Genomic DNA, 21,689 nt, shown 5'->3' with positions numbered 1-21,689 from the left:
GTAAGTAAGTAATTAGTATTTATATAGCGCTTTTCTAGACCAGGGTCACAAAGCGCTTAAACAATCAAAACAATATACAATAAAGTATATATTTTAAAGATCAAGATAATACTGAGAACAACACAGGAGTTCCAGAAAATCAAGGAAAAGCCTGAACAAATCAAAACGTCTTAAGATGTTTCTTGAAAGAAGTTCTTGTGAAAAACATGGTGGACTTTGAGAAATAAGTATTTTTTATTATGACATCTCATTGCAGGCCAGGGAAACATAACTATTTATTTAAACTGTGCCCCTTTTTTTCTGTTACATGAAAAGTAAAACAACATCAGTGAAGCTTTCACCGTCACCATCATCATCTTCATCATCACCATCATCTTCACTGCCAGAAAAAAAAGAAAAATACTGGTGCCATCGTGAAGTGACGTCTTCAACTCTATTAAGACCTTTAAGATTTGTGACGACATCACTGTGAGTGCAAAGAGGAACTCATGCACAGTTACACAAACACACACCAGCTCACCCCGGCAGGTCAAAGTAACACAAAGGTGGGCACTTCCTGGTCGTCGCGACGCCATCATTACCGAGGGGGGGGGGGAACAAAAAACTGATGGAGGATCTGCTGCCGGTGACTTTTCCTGTGACCGTGTCTCCCTCCCACGACACGAGTGTTGTGTCTTTTTGTAAACATACACCAGAGTTATGTACACGGTGTGAGGTGCAGCAGCGACAGCGGCCTTCATGAGTGGCGAGCGGGTCAGCGGGTCCAGGACCAGCATCGCTTTAATATCCACGAGACGTATTTACAGCTTCGCCCGCTGAGGGCCGACGCTCCGAAGGAAGAGGGCGAGACGCTCAAGACCAGTCGCTGACCTCTTTGGTAGCCTCCCATCAACATCTGAGCCTCAGGAATCTAGAAATGTTTTTTTTTTCTCAAAACGTCTTTAAGAAACAAAGCACCAGTCGTGAGTGAGACAGCATTTAAGATCAGGTCGAGTGGACCTGGAGCTACTCGCTGCTTTCTTTCCAGCTCCCACGACCTTCACTGAAGACTTTCTTTTGGGATGAATCGGAAAATCATCCTCCGACCGCAGCTCGTCTCAGGATTTATGTGTATTTATTTTAACTTTTTACTGCAAGTTACTGTATAATTGTTGGATTTTCTGTAGTAAAAACATCAATATATTTTAAAGATTTCCAACAAATTCAGTTCATTCATCAGTTTCTTTTAAATTAAGTGAAAATTGAGAAATGCTAAAACTTAAAATGGCTGCCGTATTTGTGACGGCTAACGGCCAATGTTAGCCACATTGCTGCCACGAGCTAATAGTGGTAGCATCATTGTTGATATTTGAAGAAGAAAAGCAGGATGATTCAAAAGTAAGAAAGTAAGACTTAAGTAAGTTAAAGTCTGACTTTGGTGTGTTCTTTAAACCTTTCTTTTTAACGTTCTGCAGATAATCAGATACAAATGCTAAGTTGCTAGCTGTGAAATGCTAATCCTTCATCCATGAATTTAAGGGATGCAAATGGATATTGTGGACTATAACTAGTATTCTGTCTTGAAGTATATTAAGAAATAGTATTTAATAATCAAAATGAATTTAATATTAGTCATACAATGTGGATTAATCTGGGTGGCTAACTATGCTAACGCTAACGTTGAGGAAATCAATTGCTAGTTTAGAAGTGATTTGAGCCAGTAATGCTAGTTTAAAATGGTTATTAAATTTCTAAAAATCTAGTGTAATCTAAGAGAAAATAATACATTGAAGTTACATTATTTTCAAATGTTGCTAATTGTTCGTAAACAAGTGCCGCAAGAAACCGTTTAAAAAAGATTTAAACGGCAAATGTTAAAGTTGCGAGATTGAAGCGTTGAAAAAAAAAAAAGAACGTCTTCAGTGGACGGTCGTGAGACTCGAAGAACTTCCGATCGTAGCCTTTCGACAACTGCACTCGTTTCTAAGTCTCCGTAAATAGATCTGCGTCAAAGTGCATGGAAGGACGAGTAGAAAAATACCTTTGATCTCTGCAGCAACAGGGTTTCTCCCGGGAGGCCATGAAACCATGACGAGTAAATAAATGATCTTAAGATACTTTTGAAAAAGAAAAAAAGGTTCCAGTGTTTTGTCCACAGAAGAAGAAGAAGAAGAAGAAGAAGTGAGCGCACACGGGGACGGGTTCTCAAAATATACATAAAAAGGATGGAAATATACGGTTATAGATGGAAGCGAGAAGAGAGTCCCGGGGCAGGTCCAGCGGGTCCTGGGCTCGGGACCTGGGCTCGGGTCCTGGGCTCGGGTCCTGGGCTCGGGTCCTGGGCTCGGGACCTGGGCTCGGGACCTGGGCTCGGGTCCCTGCCTCCTTCTCGTCGCTGCTACTCGGGGAAACTACTGAAAAATACTAAAACCCATCCTGCTCTCACACCACCACATAAATCCATCGTTAGAATCTCCTGCGTGGATCAGAAAATAGTTATTTGATTCAAATTTGTGTTGTTTTTTTTTTTTACGTATTTTATCCCTAAAATACTTTTTAGAAAAAAGTCATTCCCATCAAACATTGAGAAAAATATAGACTTCTGGTTAACACAACTCTGCGCGGGTATATAAGACGGCAGTCTCTTCCAAGTGGAATGCACGACTGCCCCTTGGCATCTTCAGGTTTCTTTCCCAAACCCGTCTGTAAGCACTCGTGCACGTGTCGAGGACGGCGTTTGACCGACCAGCGTGTGGCGCCAGAGAGCGGGAAAACTACCTCTCGGCGTTCTTACAGAAGGGGTTGAGGGGGGTAGGTCCGTACGAGACCCCGTGTCCACAGTGAGGAGTCCCAGGTTCCCCCAGGTCTTCAGAAGCCTTCTATATGACAGTAGGCCTCCAGGCTGGAGAACAGGATGTAGAGGAACCACAGGCTGAAGAAGAAGGCGGACGTGGCCAGTCTGTGTCCCCGCGGACCCCCCAGTTCTCCCCCGATGTGAGCCCGGCGTCGGTACAGCAGCACGGACACGGCCAGCAAGGCGAAAACGGTGAACAAGGTGACGGAGAACGCCAGGGAGCCGGCCTGCACCCGGAAAGGTTTCCCCTGGACGCGCCAGTAGATGGCGGCCACGGACCAGGCCACGCCGATCCCCAGGAAGACGTTGACGGCGTTGCTGCCCGTGACGTTCCCGATGGAAGCGTCGGCGTACGTGTCCTGAACCGCCGCCACCTTGCTAGCAAAAGTGTCTGCGGAGAAAAACACAATGGAGACGAGTCGTGAGATAAGATTTGACGTTAGATTGTGTTTGTGTGGCTTGAGAACTAGTTCAAGTTAATGTTTTTTTTCATATTGTGCTGATTTTGTATAGTGTTTGTTTAGCATTGTTGATCTCTAACGTAGTACTTCTTTGGCAGTATGCTTATTTAACATAGTACTTCTTTAGCAAACTGTTTTTTTTAGCATTGTTTATCTTTAAAGTAGTACTTCTTTAGCAGTATGCTTATCTAACAAAGTACTTATTTAGCAAACTGTGTCTTAAGCATTGTTAATCTTTAAAGTAGTAGTTCTTTAGCAAACTGTTTCTTTAGCATTGTTAATCTTTAAAGTAGTAGTTCTTTAGCAAACTGTTTCTTTAGCATTGTTTATCTTTAAAGTAGTAGTTCTTTAGCAAACTGTTTCTTTAGCATTGTTAATCTTTAAAGTAGTAGTTCTTTAGCAAACTGTTTCTTTAGCATTGTTTATCTCTATCATAGTACTTCTTTAGCAAACGGTTTCTTTAGCATTGTTTATCTTTAAAGTAGTAGTTCTTTAGCAAAACGTTTTTTAGCATTACTCTTTGTTAGCATAATCCTTCTTCGGCATTGTGCTTCTTTAGCATATTGTTTATTAGCTTTTACGTAGTAGTTCTTTAGCAAACTGTTTCTTTAGCATTGTTTATCTCTATCATAGTACTTCTTTAGCAAACGGTTTCTTTAGCATTGTTTATCTTTAAAGTAGTAGTTCTTTAGCAAAACGTTTTTTAGCATTACTCTTCGTTAGCATAATCCTTCTTCGGCATTGTGCTTCTTTAGCATATTGTTTATTAGCTTTTACGTAGTACTTCTTTAGCAAACTGTTTTTTTTAGCATTGTTTATCTTTAAAGTAGTACTTCTTTAGCAGTATGCTTATCTAACAAAGTACTTATTTAGCAAACTGTGTCTTAAGCATTGTTAATCTTTAAAGTAGTAGTTCTTTAGCAAACTGTTTCTTTAGCATTGTTTATCTTTAAAGTAGTAGTTCTTTAGCAAACTGTTTCTTTAGCATTGTTAATCTTTAAAGTAGTAGTTCTTAAGCAAACTGTTTCTTTAGCATTGTTTATCTCTATCATAGTACTTCTTTAGCAAACGGTTTCTTTAGCATTGTTTATCTTTAAAGTAGTAGTTCTTTAGCAAAACGTTTTTTTAGCATTACTCTTCGTTAGCATAATCCTTCTTCGGCATTGTGCTTCTTTAGCATATTGTTTATTAGCTTTTACGAAGTACTTCTTTAGCAAACTGTTTCTTTAGCATTGTTTATCTCTATCATAGTACTTCTTTAGCAAACGGTTTCTTTAGCATTGTTTATCTTTAAAGTAGTAGTTCTTTAGCAAAACGTTTTTTAGCATTACTCTTCATTAGCATAATCCTTCTTCGGCATTGTGCTTCTTTAGCATATTGTTTATTAGCTTTTACGTAGAACTTCTTTAGCAAACAGTTTCTTTAGCATTGTTTATCTTTATCAAAATACTTTTTTATAAACCTGTTTTTTAAGCATTGCGCTTCATTAGCATAATATTTCTTTAGCATATTGTTTCTTTAGCTTTATGCTTCTTTAGCATTGTTTATCTTTAACGCAGTACTTCTTTAGCAAACTGTTTCTTAAGCATTGTGCATCTTTAGCGAAATGTTTTTTTGCATTGCGTTTCGTTAGCATTATATGTCTTTAGCATTGTGCTTCTTTAGCACATTGTTACTTTAGCATTGTGCATCTTTAGCAAAACGTTTTTTAGCATTATGCTTCGTTAGCATAATTCTTCTTCTGCATTGTGCTTCTTTAGCATATGGTTTCTTTAGCTTTATGCTTCTTTAGCCTTGTTTATTAGCTTTAACGTAGTACTTCTTTAGCAAACTGTTTCTTTAGCATTGTTTATTTTTAACGTAGTACTTCTTTAGCAAACTGTTTCTTTAGCATTGTTTATTTTTAACGTAGTACTTCTTAAGCAAACTGTTTCTTTAGCATTGTTTATTTTTAACGTAGTACTTCTTAAGCAGACTGTTTCTTTAGCATTGTTTATTTTTAACGTAGTACTTCTTTAGCAAACTGTTTCTTTAGTATTGTTTATTTTTAACGTAGTACTTCTTAAGCAAACTGTTTCTTTAGTATTGTTTATTTTTAACGTAGTACTTCTTTAGCAAACTGTTTCTTTAGCATTGTTTATTTTTAACGTAGTACTTCTTAAGCAAACTGTTCTTTAGCATTGTTTATTTTTAACGTAGTACTTCTTAAGCAAACTGTTTCTTTAGCATTGTTTATTTTTAAAGTAGTACTTCTTAAGGAAACTGTTTCTTTAGCATTGTTTATCTTCAATGTAGTACTTCTTAAGCAAACTGTTTCTTTAGTATTGTTTATTTTTAATGTAGTACTTCTTTAGCAAACTGTTTCTTTAGTATTGTTTATTTTTAACGTAGTACTTCTTTAGGAAACTGTTTCTTTAGAATTGTTTATCTTCAATGTAGTACTTCTTTAGCAAACTGTTTCTTTAGCATTGTTTATTTTTAACGTAGTACTTCTTAAGCAAACTGTTTCTTTAGCATTGTTTATCTTTAACGTAGTACTTCTTAAGCAGACTGTTTCTTTAGCATTGTTTATTTTTAACGTAGTACTTCTTAAGCAAACTGTTTCTTTAGCGTTGTTTATTTTTAACGTAGTACTTCTTAAGCAAACTGTTTCTTTAGCATTGTTTATTTTTAACGTAGTACTTCTTAAGCAAACTGTTTCTTTAGCATTGTTTATTTTTAACATAGTACTTCTTAAGGAAACTGTTTCTTTAGCATTGTTTATTTTTAACGTAGTACTTCTTAAGCAAACTGTTTCTTTAGCATTGTTTATTTTTAACGTAGTACTTCTTAAGCAGACTGTTTCTTTAGCATTGTTTATTTTTAACGTAGTACTTCTTTAGCAAACTGTTTCTTTAGCATTGTTTATTTTTAACGTAGTACTTCTTAAGCAAAATGTTTCTTTAGTATTGTTTATTTTTTACGTAGTACTTCTTTAGCAAACTGTTTCTTTAGCATTGTTTATTTTCAACGTAGTACTTCTTAAGCAAACTGTTTCTTTAGCATTGTTTATTTTTAACGTAGTACTTCTTAAGCAAACTGTTTCTTTAGAATTGTTTATCTTCAATGTAGTACTTCTTTAGCAAACTGTTTCTTTAGCATTGTTTATTTTTAACGTAGTACTTCTTAAGCAAACTGTTTCTTTAGCATTGTTTATCTTTAACGTAGTACTTCTTAAGCAGACTGTTTCTTTAGCATTGTTTATTTTTAACGTAGTACTTCTTAAGCAAACTGTTTCTTTAGCATTGTTTATTTTTAACGTAGTACTTCTTAAGCAAACTGTTTCTTTAGCATTGTTTATTTTTAACGTAGTACTTCTTAAGCAAACTGTTTCTTTAGCATTGTTTATTTTTAACATAGTACTTCTTAAGGAAACTGTTTCTTTAGCATTGTTTATTTTTAACGTAGTACTTCTTAAGCAAACTGTTTCTTTAGCATTGTTTATTTTTAACGTAGTACTTCTTAAGCAGACTGTTTCTTTAGCATTGTTTATTTTTAACGTAGTACTTCTTTAGCAAACTGTTTCTTTAGCATTGTTTATTTTTAACGTAGTACTTCTTAAGCAAAATGTTTCTTTAGTATTGTTTATTTTTTACGTAGTACTTCTTTAGCAAACTGTTTCTTTAGCATTGTTTATTTTCAACGTAGTACTTCTTAAGCAAACTGTTTCTTTAGCATTGTTTATTTTTAACGTAGTACTTCTTAAGCAAACTGTTTCTTTAGAATTGTTTATCTTCAATGTAGTACTTCTTTAGCAAACTGTTTCTTTAGCATTGTTTATTTTTAACGTAGTACTTCTTAAGCAAACTGTTTCTTTAGCATTGTTTATCTTTAACGTAGTACTTCTTAAGCAGACTGTTTCTTTAGCATTGTTTATTTTTAACGTAGTACTTCTTAAGCAAACTGTTTCTTTAGCATTGTTTATTTTTAACGTAGTACTTCTTAAGCAAACTGTTTCTTTAGCATTGTTTATTTTTAACGTAGTACTTCTTAAGCAAACTGTTTCTTTAGCATTGTTTATTTTTAACATAGTACTTCTTAAGGAAACTGTTTCTTTAGCATTGTTTATCTTTAAAGTAGTAGCTCTTCATCAAACTGTTTTTTTATTAGCATTGTTTATCTTTAAAGTAGTAGTTCTTTAGCAAACTGTTTTTTTTTAGAATTGTTTATCTTTAAAGTAGAAGTTCTTTAGCAAAATGTTTCATTAGCATTGTGAATCTTGAGCAAAACGTTTTTTTAGCATTACGCTTCGTTAGCGTTATTCTTCTTCGGCATTGTGCTTCTTTAGCATATCATTTCATTAGTTTTATGCTTCTTTAGCATTGTTCATTAGCTTTAACGTATTACCTCTTTAGCAAACTGTTTCTTTAGCATTATGCTTCTTTAGAATAGTTTATCTTCAACGTAGTACTTTTTTAGCAAACTATACTTTAAGGATTATACATCTACAGCAAAACATTTTTGGGCATTTTGCTTCTTCAACATATCGTTTCTATAGCATTTTTAGCAAACCCTAATTTTAAGCATTATACTTCTTCGTTCTTTAGCGTTCCTATTCCAGGCAGCAGCAGAACCATGTCAAGCGTATCTTCAGCGGACTCACCTGGGACCGACGTGCCGAGAGCCACGAACACCACGGCGGTCACCGAGTCCTTCAGGCCGATGGTGCATCCGAAGTGAGACGCCAGGTCTCCGATGATGGCCGTGAGCACGCCGATGATGACGATGGAGATGACGAAGCAGGCCCATCCGTTCATGTAGTCGGTGGGAGGAACGCAGGCGAACAGCACCTTCCAGAAGACGGTGAGGAAGTGCATGACGTAGTCGAAGCACGACGGCAGCCGCTCCTCTCCTGAGTCGTCCTCGTCCTCGTCTGGATGACGGTGAGATGAACGTGAAGTAAGTAATAAAGTCATTTTTATTTGTATAGAGCTTTTCCAGACCAGGGTCACAAAGCGCTTAAACACTCAAAACAATATTCTATAAAGTATATACTTTAAAGGTCAAGATAGCACTGATAACACAACAGGAGTTCCAGAAAATCAAGGAAAAGCCTGAACAAATAAAAATGTTTTAAGATGTTTCTTGAAAGAGTCAGTAGATCCATCAAGAACAAAGAGAGAGAAAGATCGTTCCAAAGCTTAGGAGCAACAGTCTGGAAGGATTTCTCTCCTCTGGTCCGGAAGTTCAGGAACCATCAGTAGATTCTGATCCACAGACCTCAGAGCCCGAGCTGGGGTGTAAGGCTGGATCAGATCACTGATGGAAGGTCTGACCATGAAAAGATCGGAATGTAAGAACCAGAATTTTAAAGTTGATCCTGAAAGAAACTGGCAGCCAGTGAAGAGTCTTAAGGAGAAATGTGAGTTCTTCTACTAGAGCGGCTCAGAATTCTCGCCGCAGAGTTTTGTATGAACTGCAGGCGAGACACATCCTTCTTGTTAAGACATGAAAATAAACTGTTGCAGTAGTCCAGGCGAGAAGACACTTAAAAGGATCTTAAAAGTGTGTATTTAGAGGCCGGTTTTCACTTCACGTTGCGAAGCCGAGGTTCATCCAAAGAGATCCTGGTCAGACTAACACCCCACACACCCCCGCAGCGCTTCTAACATCACACCGACGATCTCACCTGCAGCCCCGGAACGTACGTGTGAAGTGAACTCTTTTGCACACTTACCTGCACTGACAGTAATGGCCTCCAGGAACTGCTCCCTCCACGAGTTCGTCCCCACGACCAGAGCCAGGTTGGTCTTCTTGATCAGCTTGTCCACGGTGCTCTGACGACCAGAACCACAGGAAGAACCACCTTTAAATTCTTTGTAACTCACTTTATAATATACGTTATATCTATTAATAACATATGCATTTACCAACTAAGGAATTAGTTATAAAGTATATGATCAAGAACAAGGGTGTATGAAATCATCAAAAATAGTTTTGTCATTCCTATCTTTACCGCTTGATGGCAGCAGAGTAAAGCAGCAGAATCTTAATTGGCAACAGTTTTTTTTTTTGTTGTTGTTGGTGATTTAAATGATTTAAGTGATGTCGACGATGTTTTACACCAATAGATGAGCAGCTACTACCTTAAACTCGTACGATTCCTCAATAATAATCTCCACTTTGGCGTGTTCTCCCAACACAGGCTTCCCCAGCTCTGCGATGCGCTTGGCTTCCTCCTGGTCGGATGACAACTTCCGGTCGGGAACATCTGTGGAAAGAGGACAATTTAATTTTGCTTAAAAATATTTAAACTGTTTTTTTTGGTTGTTTTTTAACAATAAATCAGGCATCATGAGAAGAATTGGTTTTATATTTATTTTAGAATATTATGTGAAATGATTCCTCTTCCTTCAACTTCCTGTCTGGACTACAAAAGTTCAATGTTGTCAAATTCAAAGTCAAAAGTTCTTCCTCGTCTGATTCCACCTCACGCTGACTCGTCCTTTTCCCCGAGTCCCTGCTGCTCCGCGCTGACAACACATTCAATATTAATACTGTCATAAAAGATCTAAGATAGAGCGTAGAGCGCACACGCCAGTGCTAACGTATGCTAGCATGCTAGCACAAGCGCGCGTGATCGTTACTAAACTCACGCCATACGTTTTACTATAAATAATACACACTCGGAATGTTTTACTGACACACACGTAGTACCTTTCATTCAAGCGTTAGACACGGAGGCAAATATTTGATCATTTTAAACATATAAAGAAGATTAAAACACTTTTGTGAACAAACTCAAAAGATATAAGTAAGTAAGTAAGTAAGTAAGTAATATTTATTCATATAGCGCTAGTTTAGGTAATCCAAATTATATAAATTTACTTAAAATGCATAAAAAACAAATCATTCCAACACGCATAAAAAAACACACCAAGCAACCTCACATTCATGTACTTATATGTGTGTTTACTGTATATATACATACCTTCATTTATTTGGAAACACAAACACAAGCATGACCCATAAAAACAAAACAAAGAGCATGAACGTACATCAGTGTCATCAGAATGTTGAATTTTACATTTCAAATGTTGAATTTTTTTTAATTTAAATGTTGTAGTTTTGTTTTTTTTAAATAATTGAATCAAATATTTTTATATTAAAAGGTTAAATGTTTTTTTTATTAATAATTGAATGTGAATATATATATATATATATATATATATTCATATATATATTTAATTACACAAAGAGTTTGATATTTTTATTCCAATAGTTATAAAAATGTAAATGTTTAATTCAATATTTATTAATTCATAGTCTTTTAAATACAATATAAAAATGTAAGTAATTGTAACTTTTTGAATATTTGCAACTAATTCACAGCTTGGCGTGAATTTAGATCGAGTGGCTCAGTGTTTGATTGGTTGAGTCTGGTTAGATGTAACTATTATACAAACATGTTCCTATTGAATTTAAAAAGGCTACAAATTAAATAATATTCTATTTTAAATTATTATTTTTTAAATTATTGTAATTAGAATATCAAACAATATCTGTAAAATATTTTTGAATTAAAAACAGAATCAAAATGTATTAAAGAAATGATTGATTTCAATTATTCAAATGAAGAGTAAAATGTTTTAAAACACAACATTTCAATTGAAAATAATACAATATTCGACATTAAAAATGTTACTTTACAACCACTCAACATTCTGATGACACTGATGTACAAACTTTGCACAGAGAAAAGTAAAATAACAAACCAAAAATACACGAACACACCCCTCATTAGCATGTTAGCATTAGCTCCAATAACACACACTTCTTCATTCTCCCGTTAACAGTCCATCACTCTTCAGGTAGCATCGGTGAGTTAGCATCGGTGAGTTAGCATCGGGTCGACAGATGAAGGAGGACTTACCGTCAGACAGCAACATGGCTGGGAGGACAGAGAAGAGGGGGATGAGGATGAATGAGAAACAAGGATGGAGGAACAGAAAAATGCTACACGTTAAAGTGGCTAATACGCTCAGTCGCTCTAGCATGTGCCAGTTAGCGTCCAAAACGTGCCGCGGAGCTAATCTTGGAGAAGTGTTGCTGCTAAAAGTTCTGGCGGCCGAGGTGCTGGTGACGGGATCCGAGCCGACAGATCCCGTCGGGGGGGCAGGATGTAAACAACAACAAAAACCTGCATGAACCTGAACAAACAGCCCACAGTGAAGCCTCGCCGCCGCGTTAGCGTGCGAGCGCTTCCGAGCTAGCATGGAGGACGTCGGTGCTGCAGGGAGGCTTGAAGTCTGTTATTTTCGGTGTTTATGAAACAAACTTGTCGACAAACACGCGCTCAAGCCGTCGGACGAACAGATGTTTTTCGTTCACTTTCTGCCGCGTACACGTGTTTGTTCACTGCTAAAGAATACTAGCGTGTGTTAGTGTGTGTACATGAGATGATACTTTGTTGTTTTATGTGTGTTTTCATTTGTCTCTTTATAAGTGTCATTGTATTTAAAAAAAAGAACGTTTTCTTAACTATTAAGAATGTGTTTTGGCAAGAATCTGTTGATACGTATTACGATACTGGGTCCATGATACGATGTATCGTGATACAGTAGAAAGTATATATGTGTAGTATTGTCGAGTACTTGACTCAGTATTTACAGCCCACATGACTCTTGACCAAGTCGTAACTGCTTTCATTTTTTTTTCCAAACCGAAATATGTCCAAACATCAGCTTTAAAAGCTGCTGGACTCACTGTATCCTCTCGTCCTCAGTCATTGCTCGGATCTTGCGGGTTCATTTAGCTCCAGAGGACGAAAATTGCTGCTGCCATTTTTTTTTCTTTGGTCACTACCAAAGTCTGACACCAGGGGAAAAGAGAACTTTATCTCTTGGCTCAGCTCGGCTCAATTTGTCTCTTGTTTCATCATGATTTAATAGAAACATTAATATTTGTTACATTTTCTTAGCACTTTGTTATATAAAGCTTTTATTGTTTCTTGTTTATTGTGTTGTCTCAGGGTCAATGTGACCCGAAGGCCCGGAAACATATGTGTTTGTGGTATCCCTTGGGTTGTCTCAGGGTCAATGTGACTCGAAGGCCCGGAAACAAATGTGTTTGTGGTATCCCTTGTCTTGTCTCAGGGTCAATGTGACTCGAAGGCCCGGAAACAAATGTGTTTGTGGTATCCCTTGTCTTGTCTCAGGGTCAATGTGACTCGAAGGTCCGGAAACAAATGTGTTTGTGGTATCCCTTGTCTTGTCTCAGGGTCAATGTGACTCGATGGCCCGGAAACAAATGTGTTTGTGGTATCCCTTGTCTTGTCTCAGGGTCAATGTGACTCGATGGCCCGGAAACAAATGTGTTTGTGGTATCCCTTGTGTCGTCTCTGGGTCAAGGTGACTCGATGGCCCGGAAACAAATGTGTTTGTAGTATCCCTTGTGTCGTCTCTAGGTCAAGGTGACCCGAAAGCCTGAAAACAAATGTGTTTGTGGTATCCCTTGTGTTGCCTCTGGGTCAATGTGACCTGAAGGCCCGGGAAAAAAAATGCGGTTGTGGTATCCCTTGTGTTGCCTCTGGGTCAATGTGACCCAAAGGCCCGGAAACAAATGCGTTTGTGGCATCCCTTGTGTTGCCTCTGGGTCAAGGTCAAGGACCAGTAACACAGAGACAACACAAGGGAACACTTTTGTTTTGCGGGCCATCGGAGCCACAAACCGACGAAGATAAAACGACACAAAACCTTCTCCGCTCGTATCGAAGTCTGACAAACGTGATCAGTCGCCGGCAGCTGAACGTCAACACGGCTGACGATGACGATGATTACGAAGATAAAATGAACTCTTACAGAGTCAAAGATAACTCGACACGAGTGAGACGACGAGTCGAAGCAGGAGAAAGACTTTCCTCTCCAGCCGTCGCAAACCTCCCTGATCCACGTCGCGACGCCTTCACCATGATTCCTGCTCGCGAGACACAGACCAGTCACTGGAGGACGATAGTGACGGACGGATGTTCCGGCGAACAGGAAGTCGATCAACCTCACCGTCCAACACAGTTCATCATCATTAATCCGTTAATTGCTGCGGACGTGTCGCTTAATTATCCTTCATTATCATTAGTCGTGGTTGAGGAGTCCGTGGTTCACCTGAAGAACCACCAGTTCATACGAAGTAAAACTACACAGACTGAGGAGTAAACTCGTTGTTTTTTAATGTACTTTTTTTTTTATCAGTGCGTGTCTTTTATTTGAACTCCCGGAAGAGTCGGACGATAAAGTCCTGCTGAAGCTGCTGCCCCCGTGAACCCCGACCCAGAGTCGTCGAAGAAAACCAGACAAGATTATTCATTTTTATGTGTTTTTTTTTATGTTCAAAGTTATATCGTAGTAAAAAAAATATAGATGATTCTGAAAAATATTTATTTTCGTAGTAAGATTCTTGTTTTACAAAATGTTACGTGAATCTTATATTTTGATGACTACAAGTGTGAAAATAAACAATAAAAATATTTATGTCCCAATGTGTTAAAGTCCAAATCCTTAGGATCTAAAGTAGTGACTCTGGCTCCCTCTATCGTTGGAATAGAGTAACTGCAATGTCCTATATTCCCTTTGTTTCAAGTTTTCTGTGTAAACATTTTTTTTTTCCAAAAAAGGAAAATTTTGTTGTGTCAGTTTCTCTTATTGTTTTTTCATTTTTTGGTAAGTTAAAAAAGTATTTTAGTACTCAGACTACCCGAGTCTTCACACCGAGTCTGGTTCTGTTCGAGGTAATATGAAAACTCTGACCCACTAAAGCAGTTTGATGGTCAAGTACACACAGTTGTGTAGTGAAAAAATGTCATTAAAATAAGATAAATATATTTATTTTAATTGTATTTAGAAAGGCGCTATATAAATAGAGATTATTATTATTATTATTTAATTAATTAGTTTATTTTATTTCAACAATAACTTTTATATTTGCTCACTTTAATGAGCCTCTTATTGTATTTAATTCATCAAATTTAATTTTTATTTTTTAAACTCTATACTGTCAACAATACTGACAAATCCTTTGTTGTGTTTACAATCCTGGCGACAAACGTTTGATTGAGATTCCAAATTAAAAAATCACTACAAAGAACGTTGGGGAAAAAAAAGTCCAAATGTTACTTGTTGTTGCTTTAATTAATGGTAGAAAATAAAGGATGGAGCTCCTAGTGGACACTATTTGTCACTGCACATTCCAGGAAATGATTTATCTTTTCCGTTCGGATCATTTATTGATTGTGTGTCGACAATAAATCTGCTCTCATACACACAAACAAGTCGTGGACACACACACACACACGCACACACACACACACACACACACACACACACACACCCCCCCACACACACACACACTCTCCAGACGGGCCGTGGTGGTGCCAGCATCACTAACGCGACAGGGAAGATTAACCAGAGTGTAATTGAAGGGGCGGAGAAGAAGTGTGTATATATTAGCATGTGTGTGTGTGTGTGTGTGTGTGTTCGCCTCTAATCACAAGTGTCTCGCTCCTCCTCTGAGTCACGGTTACACACTCCGTGGCTCGTCCACACACAAACACACACACACACACACACACGCACGCACACACACACACGCACACACACACATATACACACATATACACACACACGCACACACGCACACGCACACACGCACACGCGCGCGCACACACACATTTACACACATATACACACACACACACACACACACACACACACCCATACACACACACACATATACACACCCACACACACACACACACACACACATATACACACATACACACACACACGCACACACACCCCCACACACACACACGAACACACACACTCACGATCTGGGACGTTTGGAGGCGACAGGTTGGTGGTGGAAGGTAAAGGAAGAGAGATGGATGAGGGAGGAGTGATGGGGATACAATGGAAGATGAGAAGAAGTGATGGATGACGGTGAAGATACATTGATTTATTAGAAACAGAGGAAAGAGAGAGAAGAGGTGGAGATGAAGAGTTATGTAAGTGACACACATAACTCCAAAGTTAAATAACAAAGGATCACTATATGCTAAATGTTAATAGTTAGCTGAAGCTTGTATTAGCATGATTGAATTAGCTAAATGTTAATTGTTAGCTTGAGTTGGTATTAGCATGATCGACTTAGCTAAATATTATTAGTTAGCCTGACCTTGTATTAGCATTATTGAATTAGCTAAATGTTAATAGTTATCTTGAGCTTGTATTAGCATGATTGAATTAGCTAAATGCTAATAGTTAGCTTGAGCTAGTCTTAGCATGATTGAATTAGCTAAATGTTAATTGTTAGCTTGAGCTGGTATTAGCATGATTGAATCAGCTAAGTGTTAATATATCTTGAGCTTGAGCTTGTATTAGCATGATTGAATTAGCTAAATGTTAATAGTTAATTTGAGCTGGTATTAGCATTATTGAATCAGCTAAATGTTAATAGTTAGCTTGAGCTTGTATTAGCATGATTAAATCAGCTAAATGTTAATAGTTAGCTTGAGCTTGTATTAGCATGATTGAAGTAGCTAAATGTTAATTGTTAGCCTGAGCTTGTATTAGCACGATTGAATTAGCTAAATGTTAATTGTTAGCTTGAGTTTGTATTAGCATGATCGACTTAGCTAAATATTATTAGTTAGCCTGACCTTGTATTAGCACTATTGAATTAGCTAAATGTTAATAGTTAGCTTGAGCTTGTATTAGCATGATTGAATTAGCTAAATGTTAACAGTTAGCTTGAGCTGGTATTAGCATGATTGAATTAGCTAAATGTTAACAGTTAGCTTGAGCTGGTATTAGCATGATTGAATTAGCTAATTGTTAATAGTTAGCTTGAGCTTGAGCTGGTATTAGCATGACTGAATTAGCTAAATATTAATAGTTAGCTTGAGCTTGAGCTGGTATTAGCATGATTGAATTTGCTAAATGTTAACAGTTAGCTTGAGTTGGTATTAGCATGATTGAATTGGCTAAATGTCAATAGTTACCTTGAGTTTGAGCTGGATTAGCTAAATATTAATAGTTATCTTGAGCTTGAGCTGGTATTAGCATGATTGAATTAGCTAAACGTTAACAGTTAGCTTGAGTTGGTATTAGCATGAGTGAATTGGCTAAATGTTAACAGTTAGCTTGAGCTGGTATTAGCATGATTGAATTGGCTAAATGTTAACAGTTAGCTTGAGTTGGTATTAGCATGAGTGAATTAGCTAAACGTTAACAGTTAGCTTGAGCTGGTATTAGCATGATTGAATTGGCTAAATGTTAACAGTTAGCTTGAGCTGGTATTAGCATGATTGAATTAGCTAAACGTTAACAGTTAGCTTGAGTTGGTATTAGCATGAGTGAATTAGCTAAACGTTAACAGTTAGCTTGAGCTGGTATTAGCATGATTGAATTGGCTAAATGTTAACAGTTAGCTTGAGCTGGTATTAGCACGATTGAATTGGCTAAATGTTAACAGTTAGCTTGAGCTTGTATTAGCATGATTGAATTAGCTAAATGTTAACAGTTAGCTTGAGCTGGCATTGATTGAATCAGCTCGTCACTAAACTCTAAAGGGTCTTCATAAGGGAAGACAAAGGATAATATTATTCCTCCAAACATTAGCGGTGGAACAGAAGACAGATCAGGAACTATTGTTTTGACAAGAGAGCTGCTCAGAAACACTGCTTTGTATTCTAAAGTGTGTCGGTGAGTCAGAGTTTCTTTTGGAATCGATAGAAGCTGAACCAACAGTCTGGCCTGGGATGCAGTTGTCAGTGGATGTTTTCTGTTTCCTCCGCCAGACGTGTCGTGTGCGACTGTGATCTGTGGAAACTTTAGCACTATTTTTAAATGTTCTGGATCAAGACGAGCTACTCGCTAACAACCTGTTTACTCTGGAGAGTGTGGTTGTCGTATCAGCGGCAATTACCGTAACAGATAATGTCATCGGACGAGACGACACACACGTCGACACACACACGTCGACACACACACACGTCGACACACACACGTCGGCACACACACGTCGACACACACCTACAAGATAGTGACTCATGAAGATCTTTCCTCTGCTGCATGTTTTTGTCGTGTGAGGTGAAAAATATTTCACGCAAGATGTGAGATGATATTCTTTTTTAAGCTCTTTATCTCTCACCCCGTCTAAACTAGACGCAAAAAATAGTATATATATGTATATATACATATATATATACCTGTATATGTATATATAATTGATAATATTTTTACGTTACTGTATCGATATTTAACAGAGCTGTAAAGACTTTGTATACAATTTTAAAAACATTTTAAAACATGTAGTTTTATTGTTTATATTTCAATATATATATATATATATATATATATATATATATATATATATATATATATATATATATTATAATACATAAAGTATATAAAATACAATTATTAGATTTTTTTTTATTTACAATTTAAATATTGACAGCGTTTGGTTCTATTGATGCGATTAAACTTCTGGCCACTAGATGGCAGCCGTCTATGGCAGCTAAAGGAAGAATGAAATCCCGCGAGATCTCAGCGATGACTGAGGACGAGAGGATGCAGTCGACTACAGCAGCTTTTGAAACTGATGTTTGGACATATTTTGTCTTCTGATGATGTTTGTCTTGTTGTTTTTTGATCATCCGCTTTTTTCAAAACAAACTCAATTTAAAAAGTGAGCCCCTTGGCAGAGGTATGCTCCAACTTAGTGCTTTTCTAGTTTGGTTCAATCAGGGGTTCCTGACCTACAGTGAAAGAAAAATATCTATCTATATGGATCAGATATGAATCACGTGAAGGTTCTGGTGGATCAGATGTTAATCACGTGAAGGTTCTGGTGGATCAGATGTTAATCACGTGAAGGTTCTGGTGGATCAGATGTTAATCACGTGAAGGTTCTGAAGGATCAGATGTTAATCACGTGAAGGTTCTGGTGGATCAGATGTTAATCACGTGAAGGTTCTGGTGGATCAGATGTTAATCACGTGAAGGTTCTGGTGGATCAGATGTTAATCACGTGAAGGTTCTGGTGGATCAGATGTTAATCATGTGAAGGTTCTGGTGGATCAGATGTTAATCACGTGAAGGTTCTGATGGATCAGATGTTAATCACGTGAAGGTTCTGGTGGATCAGATATGAATCACGTGAAGGTTCTGGTGGATCAGATGTTAATCACGTGAAGGTTCTGAAGGATCAGATGTTAATCACGTGAAGGTTCTGGTGGATCAGATGTTAATCACGTGAAGGTTCTGGTGGATCAGATGTTAATCACGTGAAGGTTCTGGTGGATCAGATATTAGTCATGTGAAGGTTCTGGTGGATCAGATATTAGTCACGTGAAGGTTCTGGTGGATCAGATATTAGTCATGTGAAGGTTCTGGTGGATCAGATATTAGTCACGTGAAGGTTCTGGTGGATCAGATATTAGTCATGTGAAGGTTCTGGTGGATCAGATATTAATCACGTGAAGGTTCTGGTGGATCAGATATTAGTCATGTGAAGGTTCTGGTGGATCAGATATTAATCACGTGAAGGTTCTGGTGGATCAGATATTAATCACGTGAAGGTTCTGGTGGATCAGATATTAGTCATGTGAAGGTTCTGGTGGATCAGATATTAGTCACGTGAAGGTTCTGGTGGATCAGATATTAGTCATGTGAAGGTTCTGGTGGATCAGATATTAGTCACGTGAAGGTTCTGGTGGATCAGATATGAATCACGTGAAGGTTCTGGAGGACCAGATATGAATCACGTGAAGGTTCTGGTGGATCAGATATTAGTCACGTGAAGGTTCTGGTGGATCAGATGTTAATCACGTGAAGGTTCTGGTGGATCAGATATTAGTCATGTGAAGGTTCTGGTGGATCAGATGTTAATCACGTGAAGGTTCTGGTGGATCAGATATTAGTCACGTGAAGGTTCTGGAGGATCAGATGTTAATCACGTGAAGGTTCTGGTGGATCAGATATGAATCACGTGAAGGTTCTGGAGGATCAGATGTTAATCACGTGAAGGTTCTGGTGGATCAGAAATGAATCACATGAAGGTTCTGGTGGATCAGATATGAATCACGTGAAGGTTCTGGTGGATCAGATATGAATCACGTGAAGGTTCTGGTGGACCAGATATGAATCACGTGAAGGTTCTGGAGGATCAGATGTTAATCACGTGAAGGTTCTGGTGGATCAGATGTTAATCACGTGAAGGTTCTGGTGGATCAGATATGAATCACGTGAAGGTTCTGGTGGATCAGATATGAATCACGTGAAGGTTCTGGTGGACCAGATATGAATCACGTGAAGGTTCTGGAGGATCAGATGTTAATCACGTGAAGGTTCTGGTGGATCAGAAATGAATCACATGAAGGTTCTGGTGGATCAGATATGAATCACGTGAAGGTTCTGGTGGACCAGATATGAATCACGTGAAGGTTCTGGTGGATCAGATATGAATCACGTGAAGGTTCTGGTGGATCAGATATGAATCACGTGAAGGTTCTGGTGGATCAGATATGAATCACGTGAAGGTTCTGGTGGATCAGATATGAATCACGTGAAGGTTCTGGTGGACCAGATATGAATCACGTGAAGGTTCTGGTGGACCAGATATGAATCACGTGAAGGTTCTGGTGGACCAGATATGAATCACGTGAAGGTTCTGGTGGACCAGATATGAATCACGTGAAGGTTCTGGTGGATCAGATATGAATCACGTGAAGGTTCTGGAGGACCAGATATGAATCACGTGAAGGTTCTGGTGGATCAGATATGAATCACGTGAAGGTTCTGGAGGATCAGATGTTAATCACGTGAAGGTTCTGGTGGATCAGATGTTAATCACGTGAAGGTTCTGAAGGACCAGATCTCCAGTGTGTGCACGAGCGTGTGGATGAATATTTTATCTCGTACATTTGAGGAATCTTCTTCCCAAAAGCCTGGAAAAGCTGTTGCCTCAGCAGCGTCGTGAGCGATGACTTCCTGCTTCCACGCACAAATCAAGTGTTGTGTAGATGCGTGAAGGTTGACCTTTGAACTCCCCGGAGCAGCATCAGATCAGCAGATGTTCAGCATATGTCTGCGAACAAACCTGGACGTGAAGCTCCTCAGGTGTTCACGGAGGAGCTTCATCTGGTGAAGATGTTTGAGACGCGCGAGAGTAACTGAGCAGTTCGAAGAGTTTAAAAAGGTATTCTTTACTGAGGATATCTTCTATCCATGTGACCTCTGACCTATAAATATTCTCCTTCAAATTAAAGTCCGAGCTAGACTGACTTCTGAGCAGCTGTCAATCAAAACTCCTCCTCAAGACACGTCTTGAATCCATCGCTGAGCCTTAAGGCGACGTTTCTGACAATTTCATCTCTTAGTTGAAAAACATAAATTCAATACTATTAATTTTTCACTGCACGCACACACACGCACACACACACACACACACACGCACACACACACACGCACACACACACACACACACGCACACACACACACGCACACACACACACGCACACACACACGCACACACACTCACACACACAGACATAGACACACACACACAAACACACACACACACATAAATAATGATCTAACTCATCACTTACAACTGTTTGATCATTTTAAAAACTCTGACAAAACACTTTTTGAAATGTTTTTTATAAAAAAGTAAAAATAGTTTTTTTATTGTTTATATTTTATTAAGTATATAAAATGTATATATATTTTTTTTTAAATTTACAATTAGGAGTGAAAATATTCACAGCGTTTGGTCTATTGATGCAATTAAACTTCCGGCCACTAGATGGCAGCCGTCTTTGGCAGCTAAAGGAAGAATGAAATCCAGCTAGATCTCAACGATGACTGAGGACGAGAGGATACAGTCGACTACAGCTGGACTACTCAGTTGGATGAACTTTGACACTTTTAAGACCTAAATCAACACAAGTGAAGAAAACCAATTTTCTCCAAAATACACCAAATTAAACCATTGAAATCTTTTATAACAACATATTTTTAAAGGTTTTCCTTTTTTCATAAATGCTTTTTTCGACATCAGTTCTTCTTGGTTTGAAAAGTAATAGATTGGTTTACGTTTATGCCAATTTTCAGAGATTTATTCATACAATCTTTTGGACAAATTAAAAAAAACTATCCATTGTTTTTTATTCTTTCCCTAAACGCTGTCAAACTGAATCACAAAAGGGGCCAAAATATTTCAACAAAGTAAGTCAGGGGCCATAAAAAAATTGTATATTTAACAGGATGTTGTTCATTTTTAGAGGTTCGATTTGTCTAAAGTATTTTTGTTCTCTTTTACCAAAGGTTTTTCTTTCCTCTGCCATCAGTTTGTCT

General features: G+C 37.8%; 1 protein-coding gene across 1 annotated transcript in view; it reads right to left on the bottom strand.

Moving 5' to 3' along the window:
• Positions 1 to 215: 215 nt before the first annotated feature.
• The window catches only part of slc8a3 (solute carrier family 8 member 3), a 118,653-nt gene continuing 97,179 nt past the window's right edge, over positions 216 to 21,689 (bottom strand). Inside the window, exons 4-7 of the mRNA XM_087779451.1 lie at positions 9,420 to 9,544; positions 9,011 to 9,110; positions 7,937 to 8,206; positions 216 to 3,224 (exon numbers count right to left, since the gene is read on the bottom strand). Coding sequence (XP_087635577.1) covers positions 2,848 to 3,224; positions 7,937 to 8,206; positions 9,011 to 9,110; positions 9,420 to 9,544 — 872 coding nt within the window. The 3' untranslated portion in view covers positions 216 to 2,847. The remainder of the gene's footprint in view (positions 3,225 to 7,936; positions 8,207 to 9,010; positions 9,111 to 9,419; positions 9,545 to 21,689) is intronic.

The sequence above is a fragment of the Callionymus lyra genome, chromosome 18, assembly GCF_982586985.1.
Source record: "Callionymus lyra chromosome 18, fCalLyr1.hap1.1, whole genome shotgun sequence".
NCBI lineage: Eukaryota > Metazoa > Chordata > Actinopteri > Syngnathiformes > Callionymidae > Callionymus > Callionymus lyra.
This window is presented reverse-complemented; position numbering and strand designations above follow the sequence as displayed.